The sequence below is a fragment of the Gracilinanus agilis genome, chromosome 3 (assembly GCF_016433145.1).
Source record: "Gracilinanus agilis isolate LMUSP501 chromosome 3, AgileGrace, whole genome shotgun sequence".
Classification (NCBI taxonomy): Eukaryota; Metazoa; Chordata; class Mammalia; order Didelphimorphia; family Didelphidae; genus Gracilinanus; species Gracilinanus agilis.
Window position 1 is genome coordinate 59,666,084 of NC_058132.1, and position 21,988 is coordinate 59,688,071.

General features: G+C 43.0%; 1 protein-coding gene across 1 annotated transcript in view; it reads left to right on the forward strand.

The window, feature by feature from the left end:
* The first annotated feature begins 4,704 nt into the window (after positions 1–4,704).
* Positions 4,705–21,988, forward strand: part of EPHB2 (EPH receptor B2) — a 218,888-nt gene continuing 201,604 nt past the window's right edge. Inside the window, exons 1-2 of the mRNA XM_044671322.1 lie at positions 4,705–4,761; positions 17,440–18,124. Coding sequence (XP_044527257.1) covers positions 4,705–4,761; positions 17,440–18,124 — 742 coding nt within the window. The remainder of the gene's footprint in view (positions 4,762–17,439; positions 18,125–21,988) is intronic.

Genomic DNA, 21,988 nt, shown 5'->3' on the forward strand with positions numbered 1-21,988 from the left:
GAGGGAGGGAGAGAGAGAGGGAGGGAGGGAGAGAGAGAGAGAAAAGAGAGAGAAGCGCTCAGGTTAAAAGTTCAGCCCTTGTTCTCTGGAGGAGGAAAAATCTGTAGCACTGGGGAGTGTGAAAAAGAACTCTTTTCTCCAACTCCACACCAGCAGAATGGAGTGTCTGTCCAATCCTCCAGCTCATCAGTGATGGAAAACTGCCCTTGGCCCCGGGTTTGGGTAAAGGAGCCGGGGGCTCAAAGGGAACCACTTTCGAATAGCCCAAGTGGATGCCAAACCTTTTTCTATCTAAGATGGACTCTCTTTGGGGACTGATAGTGTACACACACACACACACACACACACACACACATCTGTGGAGCTCAAACTGGTGGGGTTTAGGACCCTCAAGTCCTTATACTGGTTCTGTTACTTCATGGCCCCAGCAGAGTACCTTGTACACAGTAGGTGTTTAATAAATGTCGATTGAGTGATTGATTGATGAATCTAGAGACCTTCGGGAACTTTACACTTTTCTTTTTAAATCATAAGGGACGGGAGGAAATGGGGAAGGTTGAAGAAGGTCAGAGCTGTAACTAGGGCATTGAATTTCTCTAAGAGGCAATGACAACACTGGGAAAGTCTTTCCATAGCAGAGAAATAGCCCCTAATTAACAAGAAATAGTTAAAATAAGAAGTCACCACCTAGATGGTAGGCTATAGGAAGCTCTTCCCCGTCCTACGTTGCTCAGTCCTGTTTTGCTTTTCCCCCTACCTCAACTGAGAGCACATTTCCTGCTGCATGCCCTGGGTGTAAAAATTCCTAGATACAGCTCTGAAGACAACCTCTTTTCTAGACCAGAACTTCCAAGTACATTTCTACTTTTAACCTAGACTGAAAGAGATGATGGAGAATCAACCCCAAGGGTCCCACAAGACCATGGAAATGCTGAACAATATGTAGCCTTGTCACAGGGTCAAGCCTAATTAAATGTAGGTCAGTATTTCTCTTTTGCTGTGAAAGATGGCAGGCCAATAAAAGAAAGACATGTCCCCACCCCAACAAGGAAGCAAGAGTGATAGAAAGAAAACTAGTCAGGTCAATGCAATGCAGTGGATAGGGCCAATGGAAAGAGATGGGCCCCCCAAAAGGAAAGGCAGAGACCAGTGAGAAGATGGGCTGAATGAAAGAGGTAGAACCTATATGGGGAATAGGAGAGATCCCTGTGGGAACCGATTGAATGAATGAAAAAGGAAGGTGGGAGGAGGCAGCAGTAGATAAGTCAATTAAAGAGGGAAAGCTCTAATCCTCTTTCCCTACCACCTCACCCCGACACATCTAGTGGAGAGGGAGGAACTGAAAGCATGGAATGAACTGATGGAAGGGAATAGACCAAAAGGGAAAAAAGGCAGAGCTTCTTCCCTGACACAGGCTCAAACCTCACCCCCAGGAACTTGACTTGTGCCCACAGATCTGGGATAGAGGGAATTGAGACAGATAGGATGGGTCTCCCTGATGATGCTTCAACAAACAAACAAACAAACCTGAGACATCCTGACACCCATTTGATCTACCATCCCTTGTTCAACATTTAGTTTGTATTTTCTCTGCAGGGGAAGGTGGAGACAAAGATGTCCAAGACTGGCCTCATTGTGCCCTCAGTCACAAACAGCTTAAATATAAAGCAGGATATGATAGGAATCCTGAGAGAAACATGGATAAAATGGGAGATTCCATTCTGGTGAGGGACATTAAGAGGAAGAGGGATTAAAACTGCTCTGCTTGGCCCCAAGGACCAAAACAGGGGCAGTCTGTGGAGGCTGCAGATTGGTAGATAGACTTTGGTTTAGCAATAAAATACTTTCTAATAGATCATTCTCTAGAGGTACTGCATAGGAAGATAGTGATGTCCCCATCCCTGGAGGCTGTAGGACCACTTGTTGGGGGTGTTCTAGAAGGAACTCTGTCTTCAAGCCATGGCTGGACCAGATGGTCCCTTTCTCATGCTAAGTGTGCAATTTTCTGATATAACTTCTTGTTATATCAAGTAGGGAAGAATCAGAGGTTAGGGAAGCCTTCCTGGGAGAAGAAGGCAGAGAAGGGAGGTCTCTGGAAATGGAGAAACCTTGAGGGCCCAGGAGGTCAAGAAGTCCAGAGAGCAGCAGAGGCATTGTGGTTGGGCCTCAGACCAATTCAGTTTTCTTTTAATATGTTTTTTTTTAACCCTTAACTTCTGTGTATTGTCTCCTAGGTGGAAGAGTGGTAAGGGTGGGCAATGGGGGTCAAGTGACTTGCCCAGGGTCACACAGCTGGGAAGTGTCTGAGGCCAGATTTGAACCCAGGACCTCCCGTCTCTAGGCCTGGCTCTCAATCCACTGAGCTACCCAGCTGCCCCCTTTTAATATGTTTTTAACTCCAGCTTACAAGTAGGACACTAGTGGCTCAATTCTCCTTCATCTGCTTTTCCCGGCTCCCCCTTTTCTTTCCTCATCACTGTCCCTTCTTCCTTCATGAGCTTTTCTGAATTTTGAATCCTAGAGTCCTTCAAACATCGGCTAGAAGGGATCTCAGAGACTGGCTAGTTCAACCCCTTCATTTGGTTTTTCAAAAAAAAAATTTTTTATTCAGAGCATAACAAAACCAAGTTAAATGAACATTTATTTCCAAATACAAAGCTCAACAGGGAAAAGGACTGTATGTGAAATCATAAAACTTTTTTACTAACAACTTGCACTTCCTTTCAAGTATATAAGAAATTCAACATGAAACTTTCAAAACTGTCCAGCTGGTCTATGTTTCCTTCCTTCTTTCTGTTCTGGGCATTAACATTTTTTCTCAATGACTTTAATTTTTTATAGGGGGTACAACCCTATCAATAGCCCTTCCTTCCACCTCCCCACACAACCGAGAAAAAAAAAGAAATAAAATGAAACCCTTATAACAAATATGCATAGTCAAGCAAAACAGATTCTCATATTGGCCATATGGAAAATGTGGGTTTCATTCTATTCTCTGAATCCATCCCCTCACTATCAGGAAGTGGGGAGTGTGGTTTCTCATCAGTCTTCTGGAATCCTGCTAACCCTTTCATTTTAGATATGAAAAAACTGAGACCCAAAGAGATTAATTGACTTGCTTAAGGTACTAATTGTATGACCCTGGGCAAGTCACCTGTTTACCTCAGTTTCCTCAGCTATAAAATGAACTGGAGAAGGAAATGACAAACCACTCCAGTATCTTTTTTTTTTCTAAACCCTCACCTTCCATCTTGGAGTCAATACTGTGTATTGGCTCCAAGGCAGAAGAGTGGTAAGGGCTAGGCAATGGGGGTCAAGTGACTTGCCCAGGGTCACACAGCTGGGAAGTGGCTGAGGCCAGATTTGAACCTAGGATCTCCCGTCTCTAGGCCTGGCTCTCAATCTACTGAGCTACCCAGCTGCCCCGCCACTCCAATATCTTTACCAAGAAAACCTCAGATGGAGTCACAAAGAATTGGCACCAACTGAAATGACTCAATAATAAAAGCTCATACATGTGGGAAGCATCAGAGGTAGAACTTGAACACAAGTTCTCTTAAGTAGCTGAAGTCAGGAGTGAGGAAAACTTGAGTTCAAAGCGAGCCTCAATCTCCAGGCAAGTCACTTAACTTTTGTCTATCTCGGTTCCTCAACTATAAAATGGGGATAATAATAGCATCCCTCTCCCAAGTTGTATGGATCAAATGAAATAATATTTGCAAAGTGCTTAGAACAGTTCCTGCCGAATACAGAATAGGCACTTAGTAATTGCTGGAGGAGGGAGGGCAGCTGGGTGGCTCAGTGGATTGAGAACCAGGCCTAAATATGAGAGTCCTGGGATCCAATATTGCCTCAGATACTTCCTAGCTGTGTGACCCTGGGCAAGTCACTTAACCCCATTACTTAGCCTTTACTGCTCTTCTGTCTCGGAACCAATACACAGTATTTATTTTAAATGTAATTTAAGGATTTTTTAAAAATTAAAAATAATTGTTTATGCCTTCCCCTTTCTTTCCCCCTTTTGACTCTAGAAACAGCCCTCAAAATGTTTAAAATATGAATTTAACAAATACCAACAAAAACTGACATCTCTATATAAAGGAAAACAGAACAGGATTGTGTATGAAACTGGGAACTTGTTACAAATAGCTTGTCTTTTATATTTTTTCTAAAAAAAAAAAACTAAAACCTACCTTGCATTAATTAAATGAATAAAATTGCCCTCTTCGTCCGCTTTTCAACTTTTTTGTTCTCTTCTGGGTATTTTAAGAATATTCGACTAATGTTCCTTTTTTCCTTTGTTTCCTTTTGCATCTTTTTGACCACCCACCAACTCACCTCTGCCCCCCAGAGAAGCCCTCCCTTGTGGCAAATAACTATAGTCCAACAGTGCATGTCTCACTCTCTACCAGGGGTTCCCAGCCTGGGGGAGGAGTCCGTGAATTAAAAAAAAAATTCTTTTTTAAAAATGATATATCAGCATAATTGGGGCTTCCTTTGTAGTCCTGTGGATTATATTTTATACACTTACAAACACAATTCAGAAGAGTCCATCGTCCTTTCTACTCTACTGCCTTGGAAATCCACTAAACGGAAGAGGTTTGGGGGGTGGGGGTGGCACCATGTGGAGGCCCAAATGGGCCTTGGCCCGGTTATGTCTCCAGCTCTCCTGACCCTTCCTTTGTTCTCCTTGCAGAAACGTTGATGGACTCCACCACAGCCACTGCGGAACTCGGCTGGATCGTGCATCCTCCATCCGGGGTGAGTTGTCGCTCCTGTCTGCCTGAAAGGTTCACTTTTCTAATAGAGGAGGCCTGGACTATTGATAGGGGTGCAAGACCCACTGCTGCTTCCCTCTGTGGCCCACCCCCATTCGGGTGCCATTATGGGCAGGTGTCAGTCAATCAGTGAATATTCTTTTATTAGGGTCTTATCACGTCCCAGTTCCTGGGGATACGATGATAAAAAACAAACATTTCATCCCCTCCAGAAGCTTATATTTTACTGGGGAGGGGAGCAGAATTAGCAGCACACACACAGATAAAGATATAAAAATAATTTTAATACAAATACAAATTCGGACACTTCCCTCTTTGGGTCCAGTTCAGTATCCTCACCTTAGCATGGTCCCTGCCTTCACGTAGTTCTCAGACTAAAAGGGCGAAGAAGACAGGCTTGCAAATGAATGTAAAGAGCAATTAGAATATCCTCGGTGCCTAACAGGAATATAGAGCATCACTTTTGGACTCCAAAACACTCAGGATTTTCCTAGTAGACACAGATCCCAAAGCTTCCACGGTTCTCTTCCTAGGCTGAAAATTCATCACCTGGTACCCAGGCTTCTGACTGAGCCATTCTGTCCTTGGAAGGCCCATAACTTGGCCCATCTTCTAAACCTTTCAGCTTGCACCTAAGGAGGGTTTTAGAATATTGAACATTAGAACTAGTAGAACTAAATGTCTAAAGTTGTAAGAGCTCTTAGGTCATGGAAGATCAGAGCGAGGAATATAGACCCTCAGAACTGAGAGAAGCCTTAGAACATGAAATGTCTGAGCTAGAAGGGACCTTAGAATACAGAATGTCAGAGCTGAGAGGAGCCTTAGAACATAGGGTGTCTGAGCTGAGAGAGCCATTAGAAATAATGCCAGAGCTGAGAAGGCCCTTAGAACAGAGAATGTTGGAACTAGAAGAGATCTTGGAATAGAGAACGTGAGAGATGGAAAGAACTTTAAAACACAGAAAGTTAAAGCGAGGTGGGCTCTTAAAGCACAGAATGTTAGAACTAGAAGAGAATTCTGGAATATAGAATGTGAGAGATGGGAAGAACTTTAGAACAAAGAAAGTTAGAGTTGGGAGGGCTCTTAAAGCACAGAATGTTAGAACTAGAAGAGACCTTTGGAATATAGAATGTAAGAGATGGAAAGAACTTTAGAACATCGAAAATTAGAGCTGGGAGGGCCCTTAGAATGTAGGATGATTGAGATGGAAGGAAACTTAGAACATAAAATGTCAGAGTCTAAGGCCAGAAGAGGCCTTAGAAGAGAATATCAGAACTGGGAGGTCTCTTAGAACAGAGAATGTTAGAACTAGAAGAGATCTTGGAACATAGAATGTGAGAGATGGGAAGAACTTTAGAACAAAGAAGGTTAGAGTTGGGAGGGCTCTTAAAGCACAGAATGTTAGAACTAGAAGAGACCTTTGGAATATAGAATGTGAAAAATAGGAAGAACTTTAGAATAGAAAATCAGAGCTGGGAGGGCCCTTAGAATGTAGGATGATTGAGGTGGAAGGAAACTTAGAACACAAAATGTCAGAGTCTAAGGCCAGAAGAGGCCTTAGAAGAGAATATCAGGTCCCTTAGAACTAGAAGAGGTCTTGGAACATAGAATGTGAGAGATGGAAAGAACTTTAGAACCCAGAAAGTTAGAGCCAGGTGGGCTCTTAAAGCACAAAATGTTAGAACTAGAAGAGATCTTGGAACACAGAATGTAAGAGATGGAAAGAACTTTAGAACATCGAAAACCAGAGCTGGGAGGGCCCTTAGAATGTAGGATGATTGAGATGGAAGGAAACTTAGAAAATCAAATGTTGACATTAGAAGAGGCCTTAGAAGAGAATGCCAGAGCTGGGAGGGCCCTTAGAATAGAGAATGTTAGAACTAGAAGAGATCTTGGAACACAGAATGCGAGAGGTGGGAAGAACTTTGGAATATAGAAAATCAGAGCTGGGAGGGCTCTTAGAATGCAGAATGAAGGGACCTAAAAGTCTAGTTAAACCCCTTCACTTTACAGATGAAGGAGGAAGGCTCCTAGAGGGCCCATGACTTGCCTAGGTCATAGGACAAGTAAGTGTCAGAGCCAACGCTCAAAAGCAGGTCTTCTGACCCCAAGTTCAGGGTGTTTGCCAGCCCAATACCCCAGCCTGATCTTGAGGTTTTCTGGCCCTAAACTTGGAGAGTTCACTGCTAGGCCAATGGGGAGAGTCTTTAGCAAGAGGACCAAGTGATGGGAGTTAGTTGGGTCTTTTTGTCATGATGCTTTTTGTTTGGAACATAAGAACTCGGGTTTTCTCTATCACTTTAGCCTTTTCTTGCCAGCCTGTGAGGTAGCTAATGCAAGGATTATTCTCTGTTTTATAGATAAAGAAACTTAAGGGTAAAGAGGGGTTCCACAGCTTATCACTGATAGGCCTTGAACTGTGGTCCTCCGACTTGAGTTCCTCTAACAAATCAGCCAACAGGCCTGAACTGCCTCCCCTGGGGGAAGACTTATTGACTCTTTGTCCCTTCTTCCCCCCTCAATACTGCTTCCTAGTTCCTGAACCCCCACCATAGCCATCAGGCCCAGTGGCCTCCGAGGCTACTGGGAATCAGCTGTTGCCTCCAAGATGATGGAAGAGGGAGGGTCCCCTGGGGCTGGACGGTTTTCCTTCCTCCCTTCTAGTCCTTTTTTTCTGATACAAAGCAGGGCCTGCCACCTCCCCTCACTCCCACCCCAACCCCCCACCAACGGGCCCCCATCCTACCTCCGGCCTAGTAATGAGGGCAGGTCTGGCTGCAGGCAGCCTGAATGCATTATTTGGGGTGTTTAGTCTGTGAGTCCTTGGCATGTTAATTAGAGAGAGGGGAGAAAGGCAGCGTGCTCTAATTAAGTGCTCTAATTAAGTTCTGAAGAACAGCAGCTGTAACAAGGGGGTGACTTTGTCACATGGTGGAGCAATAAGGAAAGGGGGACTCTGGAGGGGCGAGGGATGGGGAGGAGCTTGGCTGGGAAGCCCGTGGGATCTGCTGTTCCTGATCCTGGAGCTTCCCCAGGCTCACCTGCCTTTCCTCATACCAGCCCCACAGCCCCCTCCTCGGCCCCACTCCAACCCCTGCCTCCCTCTAAGCACCCCCTAAGCCCCACTCCATCCCTGCCTCCCTCTAAGCACCCCCTAGATCCCACCCTTCCCCTGCATAGCTCTAAGCTCATTCAGGAGGCCTCATCCCTAATGGAAGAATGGGGAAAACTCAGGACTTGGAAAATCTAAGTGGGAATCCAGGTCCTAACCCTCTGCTGACCATGTACAGGTGTGAGCACCTGTATGAAAGCAGGGGTTCTTGATCCTTGTGATGGGATAGATACCTTCAGTGTGGAACCCTTCTCAGAATAAGATTTAAAAATACATAACAAAATATATAGGATCACACAGGAAACCAATTATATTGAAATAAAGATGTCATTTTTCCTCCATCCTAGTCACTGTCTAGATCCCCTAAAATCTATCCATGGACTCCTTGAGAATCAGTGGACCCCAGGTTAAGATCCCCTGATATAAAGGGAGAAGCGGTGCTTCTGTTACCTCTGGCCCAGGGTTGGGAAAATGCTTTGTAAATCTTAAAAAGTTGTAATTTGTAAAAATGTAGCTAAGGGAGAAGCTATCACTGAGCTTATTATCCTGGAAAGTCAGGGCTAGGAGAGGCCTCGGAGGTCATTATCTGGTCCAGCCTCTTTGCCTGAAACATCCTTTCACATCCACCCTTTTGTTAAATCTCTGTGAGCCTCAGTTTCCTAGTATGTAAAATGAAGGGGCTAGATAAAGTGATTTCTAGCTCCATTTCTAGATTTCAGTCCTATAATCCTCAAACACCCTTCTGTGAGGAAGGCAGAAACAGATTCTTTTTTGTCTTTGTGTTCCCAGCATTGAGCGAGGAACCCTGCACACATTAGGTATGAAGTCCACTTCGGTTGAACGTAATTACCAACCATTTTGCAGATGAGGAAACTGAGGCCTGCAGAAGAGAAGCTATTTGCCCACATAGCTAGTTAATGGCAGATCTGGGAGGAGAATTGAGATCCCCAGATCCCCAGGTCAGGGCTCCTTCCCTACTCAGTTTAGTCTTGCCTTTTTTCCATCTTACCCCAGCAAGACCCTGTAGTTTAGAATGGGAGACCTGGTCAGGTATGGTGGCCCATCCTTGAAATCCCATCAACTTGAGATGCTACAGTGGGTGGGCTCAGGAGTCAGGGGCTAATGCCAATCCGGTGTCCACACTAAGTCTGGCACAGCAATGGCGAGCCAGAAGGAGATGCCTAAGGAGGGGGCAAAGTGGCCCAGGTTAGAAGAAGAGCAGGTCAAAGTTTCATGCCCATCAGTATTGGGATTGGGATTCTGAGTAGCCTCTGTACTCTCAGCCTGGGAAAAACAGAAACTCCTGGGACAGAACATTGGATCTCCCCTTAGCCTCACGTTATGCTTCTTTATACATAACAGGTTCTTAATAAAGTTGGTTGAGCTGAACATACATTTAGACAAGTAATCCCCTCCTCTCTGGGCCTCCATTTCTTTGTCTGTAAAATGAAGAGGTTCCGACCTCCAACTACTTGATGTCTAAGGTCTCTGACATTTGGTACCAGGAGTTTCTAATTTGAGCATCCCCAAAGGATTGATGAATAGATTTCAGGAAGTCTCCAAACATGGATGAGGGGAAAAATTATTTATATATATATATCCTTTGGTTTCCTTTGTACAGAATTATTCTGAAAGGGTCCAGAGGTTTTACTAGACCCTTGAAGGAGTCTATGGCATAAAAAAGTAATCGTTTGTTCATGTTCCCTGTTCCAAGGCTCCTCCCAACTCTGACATTCTCTGTTCTATGGTTCCTTCAAATTCTGACATTTTATGATTTAAGGTTCCTTCCAGATTTGCCTTTCTATGTTTGAAGAATCCCTCAAGTTCTGATATTCTGCCATCAAAGATCCATCCCAGTTCTGACATTCTTTGTCTTAAGATTCCTTCAGGTTCTGATATTCTATGATCAGCTCAGACATTGTGTTTTCATAGATTGGCTCTAACCCTGCTAACAACAGTCATCTAATATGGAATTAATTTTACATATTGTCATTCTATTAACGTCAAATTCCTTAAGTCCAAAGCAAAAAGTTCTATCTTTCCCTAATAACCCTCCTTCTTCCTAACTTTCTCATTTTTTTTAGAGTTTTTTTTTAAGCCCTTAACTTCTGTGTATTGGCTCCTTGGTGGAAGAGTGGTAAGGGTAGGCAATGGGGGTCAAGTGACTTGCCCAGGGTCACACAGCTGGGAAGTATCTGAAGCTGGATTTGAACCTAGGACCTCCCATCTCTAGGCCTGACTCTCAATCCACTGAGCTACCCAGCTGCCCCCTTCCTATTTTTAACATTTAAAATTATTATTATTATATCTTTTGCTTTTACATCACCTTTCTCCCTCTCCTCCCTAACTCTATTCTTTTCTACTTTCCCCTACTCAGCAGACAGTCTCTTATAACAAAGAATAATAAACAAAAAGAGGGGAGCTCAGCAAAGCAAACCAGCATATCTACTTGGTAAAAACAATAATAGTTAGCATTTATATAATATTTGATGTTTTGCAGAGAACTTCACAAATAATAGCTCATTTGGCCCTCACAACAGCCCTGGAAAGAAGGTGCTATCATTACCTCCATTTTTCAAATGAAGAAACTGAAGTCGACAGCAGTGAAATGATTTGCTCTGAGTCATATAGCCAGCAAGTATCTTAGGCAGAATTTGAACTCATGTCTAAGTGACTCCAGGCCTAGCCCCTCTATCTGCTACACTACCTAGCTGCCTGTAGTTTGACAATATATACAATGTTTTACATACATAGGCTCCCAATTTTTCAATAAAGGAGGGGAGGTACATTGATTCTTCTTTGGACACAGATTTGATCATTAGAATGGCAGTGTTCAGAGCCTTCTTTTTTTTTTCTTCCTCTCCTCCTTATTCCTTTTTATCTTCCTCTTCTTTTCCCCTCTCTTCCTTCTCTTCTTCTTTCTTGTTCTTTCCTTCCTTTTGCATCAGTTCACATCTTCCAATGCTTCTCTATTTTCATCATAGTCATCATTTTCTACAGTGCAATAATATTCCATTGTATTAGATATACCAGTTTCTTCAGCTGTTCTCTTAATCACTGGACATCAATTTTGTTTCCAGTGTTTTTGGTACCACAAAAAAAAATGTTGTTAATAATAATTGGTGGACTTTTCTGTCTTTATAACTACCTATTTAGTTGGCAATTAGCTGGCACAGAAGATAGAGCACCCACCATGGAGTCAGGAAGACTAGAGTTTGAATCCAACTTCAGAAACTTACTAGCTGTCTGAACATGGGCAAGTCACACAAACCATTATCTCCCTCAGTTTCCCCATCTGTAAAATGGAGATATTAAATAGGACCTACCCTACCCAGGGTAGCTGTGAGGATCAAATGAGAGAATATCTGTAAGGCACTTCCCAAACCTTTAAGTGCAATATAAATGGTTACTTACTGAAAGGACCATCATCCTTCCAGTCACCCAAGTTTGCAACCTGGAATTCTATTCTGTCCTCTCGTTTTTGCTCAAATCCAAGTCCTGTCTGTTCCATCTCAACAACCTCTGCCACCTTCTCTCAGTTTAGACTGTCATCCTCTTTTCCCTGGTCTGTTGTTACAAGAGTCTCCATACTGGTCTCCCTGCCTCCAGTCAGACCTTCTCCACTTCATTCTCCACATAGCTACCAAATTGAGATTTTTTTTTTATAAGAACTGTCTGAACGTACCTTCTAAGTCTTGTACCTGTGAAATTGATTTTTTGAACTGGGCTGGAACTTGACATTTATCTTAATTCCATTTGATCCCCTGCTATTTGATCCATCGTCATTGTAGCCTGTGGTGATGTTTTGGGCTCCTGATCCTACCATCCCCATATATTTACCCCTCTATCCTTCTCAGCTTTGCAGCATTCACAGATGCGAAAAATATGCCATCTTTGCCTTTATCCAAATCGCTGATAAAATTATGGAACAAATAATATCTGAAAGTTCTTTGTAGTCACAAAGTACTATACAGATAAGAAAGGCTATTATTCTTCACTCTTCTGTCCTTCTGGCTTCAAAGGGAACAAAAGGAAATGGATTGATGATAACAGTAGCAGCAACTCATTCTTGTACAGGAATAGGTATAGGGCTAAAACTGTGATTTCTTTGCTATCAGGACCTTTCCAATGAGAATTTTCCCTCTATCAGTCCACATTGGACCCTCTTCTGGAACTTAAAGACTTAGAGAGCTGCCGATAGCACTGAGAGATTAAGCTGCTTGCCCAAAAGCCACACAACTAACATGTGTCAGAGCCTTGGAACTCTGGGACCAGCTTTCTATCTGTGATGTTATGGACAACAGTCATTCTTATGGAGTACTTTTAAATTTGCAAATCATTCTAGTAACAACCTTGTGAGTTTGAAGTTAGTGGAAGCATTATTACTCCCATTTTATAGATTTGGAAACCAAGACAAAGAGACTTAGCCTTAAAAATTCTTTTGCCTTGGAACCTTTACTTGGTATTTATTCTAAGACAGAAAGAAGGTAAAGGTTTATAATAAAATTTAAAAAAAGACAGATGAAGCAACTTGCTTCTGGTGATACAACAAATTATGACTCTGTGATTCAAATTCAAGTCTTCTGACTTGAGAATCAAGGATTCTCAACTCCAAGCAGACCAATTGGTATTTGACCTAAAGGACTTATCCGCTTAGGCAAAGGTTGCAAGAATTGTTCCAGACATACTCCAGAGCCCTTTCTGAGACCAATAGTGAGAAGAATGACTTCCTCCGGGGTCCGAGCTGGCCCCAGGAGACCCCTGGGAATAGGGGAGTTGTAAATATCAGTACAATAGGGTGGACTTGGTGAGCAGGGAGAAGATACCACCCTGATTTCATTCCCTTTCTCCCAGCCTCAGGGGAGTGCTGCTTAGGGGCCTGAGTTCCTGGGACTGAGGGTTAGGAGGACCTTTAGGCTAGATAATGTCAGAACAAAAAGAAACCATAGAACACAGAATGTCAAAGTTTGGAGAGGCCTTAGAACATGGGTGTCAGAACTAGGAGGAACAACTCAAAATGTCAGTGCCCTTAAAACATAAAATATCAGAGATCTTAGAGCACAAGATGTCAGAATTGGAAGGGATCTTGGGACACAGTTACAACTGGAAGGAGCCTTGGAATTTTGGATATAAGAGGTGGGAAGGACCTTAGAACAATGAATGTCCCTGCTAGAAGAGGTCCTTAGAAATCATCTAGTCTAATTCTAATATTTTGAGTCAACTAAGATGTCGGTCTGATGTTGGCCAAGTTTATATAGCTAGTCAACAGCCAAGTTGAGATTCAAACTGGTCAAAGTCCAGTGTTATTTTCAGCATTATTCTGCCTTTTGCTTTAGGTCTTGGTTTTAGGGCTGGAATGCTAGGTTTAGGTAGATAGGGAATATACATGGAACCCAAGGAAGGTTAAGTCCCACAGACAAGAAAGCTGGCAGGAACGTTAGAGCTGGGGGCAAAATGTTAACATTTTAGAGTTTTCAGCAATGTTAGAGATTGGAAGAGTCACAGGATCCAGATTAAGAGCTGAAATGGAACTTAAAAAAATTTTAGTACAATCCTTTCCTTTGACAAATAAAGAAAGTAAGGCCTACCAAGGCAGAGTGGCTTGTTCAGGATCACATAGCGGTTTGAATCTAGGTCTCCTTTTTTTCTAAACCTGATATTCTTCCCAATAATATGCCACATTTGTATTGGAAAGGTTAAAGGTTAGAAACTAGGAGCCAGAGATTAAGGGATAGGCACTGAGACCAAATCCTGACCATTTCCTTCTTTCCAGTCCCTAAAGCCACTGAATTTTATTACTCAAGGCTTCTCTTGCCTGTGTTGCTAATGGCCCAAAAAGCTAAGAATTGATCCTGGAGCACCAGCTTTGTCCTCATTCATCCTTATGCAAAAGAGGCTACCAAGGCCAAGTCTGGGCTCCTGATGCTCCATGAACACAGACATTTTCACCAAAGTACCAGCACTGTTGGCTCCAAAGAACAGCTCTCCTCTGCACGTTTCTGGTCCTATATTTGCAGGTTACATCCAATTCCCAGGTTGTCAATAAAATGGGAGGCGCAGTGCAGTTGTTTCTGAGGGCCTAGCACACGTAGAATACAGAACAGGTGATTAGATGCATTAATGTCCTCCCACCCTTGATGAGGAGAGGCAGACACATATGCAACTGACAGTACAGGAGAGATGCCTAAAGGCACAGAGATGGGCGGAAGGGAAGATCATCAGGAATGCTGGTTCAGGGCCTTCACACACTGTGATTGACATGACTGCTAAGGTCCTCTCCCATTCTGATCATAGAAGCCCGGATTTAGAGCTGTCAGGGAATCCAGGCACTCACCTTTATTTAATAAATCAACAAACTGAGGCCCAGAGTAATTAAGTGGCCTGCCTATGCTTTTAGAGACAGCTGGAGGCACAGTTGACAGAGCGCTGGCCCTGCAGTCAGGAAGACCTGAATTCATATCCAGCCTCAGACACTTATTAGCTATGTGACCCTAAGCAAGTCACTTAACTCTACCTCGGCTTCCTCAACTGAAAAATAGGGATAATAATAGCACCTACTTCTCAGGGTTGTTGTGAGAACCAAATGGGATGTTTGTAGAGACTCTTTAGCACAGTGCCTGGCACATAGTAACAAATGCTTGTTCCACTCCTGAAGTCACAAAGGTAGTAAGTCAGTGTCAAAATTTGAACCCAGATCCTCCAACTTCATATTCAGTGCTTTTCCCACTGCTCTGAGTTCCAACATTCTCTATTCTAAGATCTCCCCCAGCTCTGACGTTCTCTGTTCTAAGCTTCCTCCCAGCTCTGACATTCTCTGTTCTAAGGTCTCTCCCAGCTCTGACATTCTCTGTTCTAAGGTCTCTCCCAGCTCTGACATTCTCTGTTCTAAGGGTTCTCCCAGCTCTGACATTCTCTGTTCTAAGGTCTCTCCCAGCTCTGCCATTCTCTGTTCTAAGGTCTCTCCCAGCTCTGCCATTCTCTGTTCTAAGGTCTCTCCTAGCTCTGACATTCCATGTTCTATGGTCCCTCTGGCTCTGATATTCCATATTTTAATGCCCCTCCCCAGGTCTAACATTCTATATTCCAATGTCTAGTCCAGCTCTGATATCCAGTGTTTTCTGATCCCTTTCTACTATCTAGATGGATGATTTTATAGCTCAAAATAGTAAATGGAGTAGGAGGTGCTGAAAGGTAGAGGTGGGCATGGACCGGAGTGAGCTATGCCCTGCCTCTAGGGCTGGAGGGAGGAAGAATTCCATCCACATCCTGGATTCTTCCCCTTCCAGATGTGGTTGCTTTTTCCCCTGGGTGTAGGAGTGAGAATGCACCTAGCTAATTCCCATGAAGAAACCCACCTGAGTATTCTGTCCTTCCCTTCTAACTTCCCCCAAAGTCCCAAATTCATTTTGCTCAAAGTCCATTCCATGCTGTTAGTGCCTGAAGTGCTCCTTAACCTTAGCTGCACAGAGACAACAGCTGAGGGCCTAAAACAATCCCACCCCAGAGGGAAGGGGGAAGACAGCCAGACTGTTAGGGGTTCTGTAGCCTCCTTTACACCATCCCATTGGGGCTTTAGAAGATGCCTTGGCCCACTAGACCCCAATATCCTGAGTCCTCTAAAGCAGCCTCTCCAGAAAGATGTAGGGGATGCATTTTCTGTTTCTTCTTGGCTACTTCCTAAGACCTGGTGATCAGCCTTCTCCTATGGACTGTGGCAGTGTAGTGTAGTGGATAGAACTCCATACTTTGAGTCAATAAGCCCTGGATTTGAATCCTTCCTTGGTCACTTACTATCTATATGACCCTGGGCAAATCACTTAATCTCTGTGTGCCTCAGGCTCCTCACTAGTAAAATAAGGGGTTTGGACTCTGTGATCTCTAAAGAGGCATCCAGCTCCAAATCTATGATCTTGTGATTTTTTCCTCAGATTTGGAACTCCCTGAGGGCAATGAATGCATTAGCATTGTCATAACAGGTGGAAAGTCTCCTTGCTGTAACCAAGATGTTAAGAATGATTCTTCAGAGCTTACCTTTCCTCCTTCCAAGAATTATGTCTCCCTTAGTGTTCTGAATCTATTTATTAATTCATCTGTCATTGAAATGTTTTAACTATTTTTCACTTACATATCACCCTTATTCCCAGATGTATCTTTCTCTAGCCCCTAAGCAAGAAGTAATCCCTTTTAACAAAGACAGGAAAAGAACCAAGATCTTCTTAGCCCTGGGAATCTGGGCAAGTCACTTCACCCTGATTGCCTAGCCCTTCTTCTTCCAAGACAGATAGCAAGGGTTTAAAAAAAGAAAAAGAATCAGGGGGGAAAAAATCCAACAGCTTAGCACCAAAACATCAACAGCGCCTGACAGTATATGCAGTATTCCATACGTATAGTCCTCCACTTCTGTGATGAAGAAAGGGAGCACGTTTTCTCAGCTCTTCTCAAGAACCAAACCTGATTTATGATAATTACAAAGATTCAGTGATGTTTTGTTTTTCTTTGTTTACGGTGTTATAGTCATTGTGTATATTACTTCCCCACTTCTTATTTCACTCTTTATCAATTCAGATAAATCTTCCCATGATTCTCAAAATTCTTCATATGCCAGATGTCTCCAAAGTCTTAGCTTAAAGACAGCACTGAGGCGTTTGGGATACCTCATATGATTTTTTATGGAACATTAATCCTTTATTTTTATTCATGTATCCCAATTTGTTTAGCCTCCATCAATGGACACCCATTTTTTCCCCAGTTTTTGCTACAAGGAAAATACTGCTATAAATATTCTGGTGTACATAGGATTTTCTTTCTGCCTTTGACCTCCTTGGGGTATAGATTTAGTAATGAGATCTCTGAATGAAAGGCTATAGACATTTTAAAATTAAATTTTATTTTTTTCAATTACACGTAGAAACAGTTATTAACAATTGTTTTCTGATATTTCATGATTCATATTCCCTCCCTCCCCACTTCTTAAAGGTGGTAATAGTCTTATGTAGGTTATACCAGTGCTTTCATGCAATACATGTTTCTACATTTCCCATGTTGTGACAGAAGACACATATCACATAAGATAAAAACTCACAAAGGAAATAAAATGAAAGATGACATGTTTTGATTTGCAATCAGATTCCAACAATTCTTTCTTTGGTTGTAGATAGCTTTTTTTTTTTAATCATGAGTTCCTTGGGGTTATCTTAGAACCTTGTTTTGCTGATAATAGTTTAATCCCTCATCGTACAACGTTTCTGTTACTGTATACATTGCACTCCTGGTTCTGCACACTTCACTTTGCATCAGCTCATATAAGTGAAAGATATAGACCTTTTGGTCATTCATTTAGCCTAGCTTGGGATTACTTTTCCAGGGTCTGTTACTTATTGGACACCTTTATATAGACCTTTTAGTTACTCATTTAGCCTAGCTTCAAATTACTTTCCCAGGGTCTATTATTTGTTGAACACTTTAATAACCCCATAGTTTAGTAGCTCCAAAAGTCCCTACTCGAAGATGCTAATTCATTTGGTGTCTCCCTTTGTGTTCTATGTGCAGTGGGAGGAGGTGAGTGGCTACAATGAGAACATGAACACCATCCGGACCTACCAGGTGTGCAATGTCTTTGAGTCTAGTCAGAACAACTGGCTCCGCACCAGGTACATCCGGAGACGAGGAGCTCAGCGCATCCATGTGGAGATGAAGTTCTCCGTCCGGGACTGTAGCAGTATCCCCAACGTCCCTGGCTCCTGCAAGGAGACCTTCAACCTCTATTACTACGAAGCCGACTTTGACTCAGCCACCAAAACCTTTCCCAACTGGATGGAGAACCCGTGGGTCAAAGTCGATACAATTGCTGCAGATGAAAGCTTTTCCCAGGTGGATCTTGGGGGGCGGGTGATGAAGATTAACACGGAGGTTCGGAGCTTTGGGCCTGTCTCCAGGAATGGCTTCTACCTAGCCTTTCAAGACTATGGTGGCTGTATGTCCCTCATTGCTGTCCGTGTGTTCTACCGCAAGTGTCCCCGTGTAATCCAGAATGGGGCTGTCTTCCAGGAGACCCTGTCTGGGGCCGAGAGCACATCTCTGGTGGCTGCCCGGGGCACCTGCATCCCAAATGCTGAAGAAGTGGACGTGCCCATTAAGCTCTACTGCAATGGGGATGGAGAGTGGCTGGTGCCCATTGGGAGATGTATGTGCAAGGCTGGCTACGAATCCGTGGAAAATGGGACTGCCTGCCGAGGTAACGGAATGCATTTTTTTGTTTGTCTCCTGATTAACTCTATTTTTCTGCCTCTAGAATGGGTTGGTTCTTCTTCTCTGGAGTGGGCTGACTCTTTGAACAAGCCACTTCTCTTTTTGTTAGAGTTGGTTGATGGTGGACAGAGGGAAAAAGGTTAAAATAGCTTCTTCTCTGGTGCCTCAGGATTTGATTCAATAGCAGAGAGATGCCATATTCCCTGTAGCCTGGCCCCAGCTATTCTTCAGGATACGGTGTCAGTGTGAGTAAATGGAAGGGGCCAGACCTCCACTGTTAGGAAGCTTTGGTTCCTCAAGCATGTCCCTGATGAGGAGACCCTTCAAGTTAAAGATCACCTTAGAACAGAGAATGTTGGTATATTGCGTTAATTGTTTTATTGGTTCTGATTCATATCCCTTTGCATCAGTTCATATAAATCTTCCCATACTGATTGGTATTCATCACATTTGTCATCTCTTTACAGTTCAGTTATATTCCACTGCATTCATGAACCCCATTTTACTTAGCCATTCCCCATTTTCTAGGTACCTACTTTGTTTCTAACTGCTTAATATTTTTAGTCTCTGCAAGGGACAAGAAAACAGAATATCAGAGTGAAAGGGACTATAGAACATTAAAGGTTGATGTTGGACAGGGGTCTTGGAACACAGAATGCTAAAGCTGAGAGGGTCCTTGGAAGTCATATGGTCTCTCCGTTCTGCAGGTCTGGACAAGTTTCAACTCAGCCAGTAATTTGCCAATGTAGTAAATCACATCCCATCTCTGTCAGTTCTTTGGTTTGTAAAACTGAGGGAGTTGGACTAAATCAGGGTTTCTAAACTTACTGGTGTCTGCGTGTATCCTTTGGCAGAGGTCTGGTAAAGTCTATGGACTGTCTCTGAAGAATGTTTTTAAATGCATAACATGATGCATTATGCATAACATAAATGCATTATAAAGGAAAAGCAATGTATCAAAAACCAGTCATCAAAATATTTTACCAGTTAACAGACTCCAGGTTTAAAACTCCTAGGCAGGATGATTTCTAAGGTATTTCCCAGCTCTGACATTCTGTGTTCAAGAGTCTTTCCTAGCTCTGACATTCTGTGTTCTAAGGTCTCTCCCAGCTCTGCCTTTCTGTGTTCTAAGGTCTCTCCCAGCTCTGACATTCTCTGTTCTAAGCTCTCTCCCAGCTCTGACATTCTCTGTTCTAAGGTCTCTCCCAGCTCTGACATTCTATGTCCTAAGGCCACTCCCAACTCTGACATTCTGTGTTCTAAGGACCCTTCAGTCCCAACCACTCAGTGATCCAATTTTTTGTTGTTGTTGTTCTCAGATCCCTTCTACCTCTTGGAATTTTATAGTCTAAGGTCCTTTCTAGTTCCGACATTCTCTGAATATTATTCCCCCATTTCAATTTTTGTTTTCCCATTTAAGAGAATGAAAAGGGAGGGCCTGATGGGAGAGACAATACCAAGGGAAAATCAACATCTAGTATCTCTTTTAACACCTGGTGGTTCCTAATCAAGGAAAATTGATTAGTCCCCCCACTCCTATGCTGGCCCAGAGCCCCCATAGAGGGGCAGTTTCTGAGCCAGCTGTCCCCATGTGAGTGCCGATTGCTGGTCCTGGCGTGATTAATGAGCTAGGGGAGTACAGAGCCACATAGCCCTCAAGTGCAGCCTGTGAAACAGCTGCCCAGATGTGGGGCCTCCCAGAGCCTTTGGCTAGAAAACAGACCTTATGACCTGACTTCCTCACACTGTGCATATTCTTCCCTCCCTTGTTCCCATCCCAACCTCTCACTTACTTGCTTCTTCCTATTCCTTTTTCCATTGGCTTTATGGTACTGATGAGACGAAACAGGCACCCAGACATGTCCTTTTTCTCCAGAATTTTTGTTAACTCAAACACTGCTCCAATTATATCCAGCCTTTTCAGGAACCTAAAGGATTCCTGAGTTAAAAGGGGCTTCCCAAGGGCTTCAGTGAAGCCTCTGCCTGTCTCCAAGCTGTCCCAGACCATTCTTTTATGGAATGTTAGAGTCGGAAGGTCTTTTTAGATCATAGAGTGTGGAACTATGGGATATGAGAATTAAAGGGGCATTAGAAGACAAAATATCAGTGCTGGAAAGGGCCTTATTAAACAAAGAATTTTTACCCAGAAAGGTAGGAAGGAACCTTTGAATGTAGAATGTCAAAATTAGGAAAGATCTCGGAAACACGATTTTCAGAACTGGCAAGGACTTGAAAACAAAGAACATTGAAACTAGGAGGGTCCTTAAAACAGAGAATGCAGAGCTAAGAGGGGCCTTAAAACACAGAAAGTCAGGGCTGGAAGGAACCTAAAACAAAAAAAAAAGTTGAAGCCAGAAGGAACCTTGGAATGTAGTGCATGTCCAAGAGATCTGAGAACATGAAATGTGAGAATGCAGATTGTTAAAACTGAAAGAGAACTGACAACACAATAACAACCATAGACTGTTAGATCTGAAATCATCTTTGCAGATCATCCAGTGAGATCCCCTTCCCTTTCAAGATTAGAAAAGCATCACCAGGGGCAGCTGTATGGCTCAGTGGATTGAGAACTAGGCCCAGAGATGGGAGATCCTGGGTTAAAATCTGGACTCGGATACTTCCTAGCTGTGTGATCCTGGACAAGTCACTTAACCCCATTGCCTAGCCCTTACCACTCTTCTGCCTTAGAACCAATACATAGTATTGATTCTAAGATAGAAAGCAAGGGTTTAAAAAAAAAAAGATCACCAGAGTAAGACTAACCAACATTTACATAAGGTTCACAAAGTACTTTCTATCATATAAGCTCTTTTGATCCCTAAATGCAAATTTGGATGCTCATATCTGTCTATCTCTTTTCCCCTCTCTCTGTCTTTGATCCTCCCTCTTTTAGACTCTGTGGTTCTCTTTCTTTGTCTGTCTATATATTTCTGTCTCTAGGTTCCTCCTCTATGATCCTTCCTGGAATCAGTGCAGCAGTGCCAATGGCGATGGGATTCCTTGACCCATGGGTACTCCATTCCTCTCCAATAGTGAGCATCAGATTCCTGGACCTGCCTCTTACAATAGCGAGCCAAGATCTTTAATTGATCTGCCATAAGCCTGAGTGTTAAAATTCTGTCAGAGCTAGAACAGGATTTCTTTATATTTTCCTCAGACAGAGGGGTTTGTGACCAGTGCGGGACACTTGGATCCATGTGTTTATTCAAAGACTGTAATTTAGACTTTTATACCAATGAGCCTTTGGGTTCTTCAAATTCTCTCTTTCTCTTCTCCTTCCCTTCCCTTCTCTTCTCTTCCCTTCTGCTCCCTTCTGTTCTGTTCTGGTCTTTTCTTTTCACTTCTCTTCCCTTCTCTTCCTTTCTCTTATTTTTATTCTCTTTTCTTCACCCTGTCTCTCCCCATCTTTCTTTTTTCTGTTTCTCTGTTTGTCTCTCTATCTGTTTTTCCCTCTATGTGTGTCTCTCTTTCCTTTATTTCCCTCTGTCTCTATTTCTCTCTCTCTATCTCTCTCCCTTACTTCTTTTTTCCCCCTCTTCTGTTTCTTTGCCCTCTACTGATCACAACTGCGAAGGTTACTTTCCTTAGGCCTTTGGTCTGTCTTTGCACATCACACACACACCTCCATCTCTTTCCTCCAGTATCCCAAGGAGCACAATACTCAAACATTCCATATTCTAAATATGTTTTGCATGATCATACATGTATAACCCAGATCAAATGGCTTGACAGCACCAGGATGGGAAAGGGAATGGAGGGAAGGAGATAAGTTTGATCATATAACTTCAGAAAACTTAATGTGGAAGTTGTTTGTTACATGTAATTGGTAAATATAGAAAGAAAGAAAGAA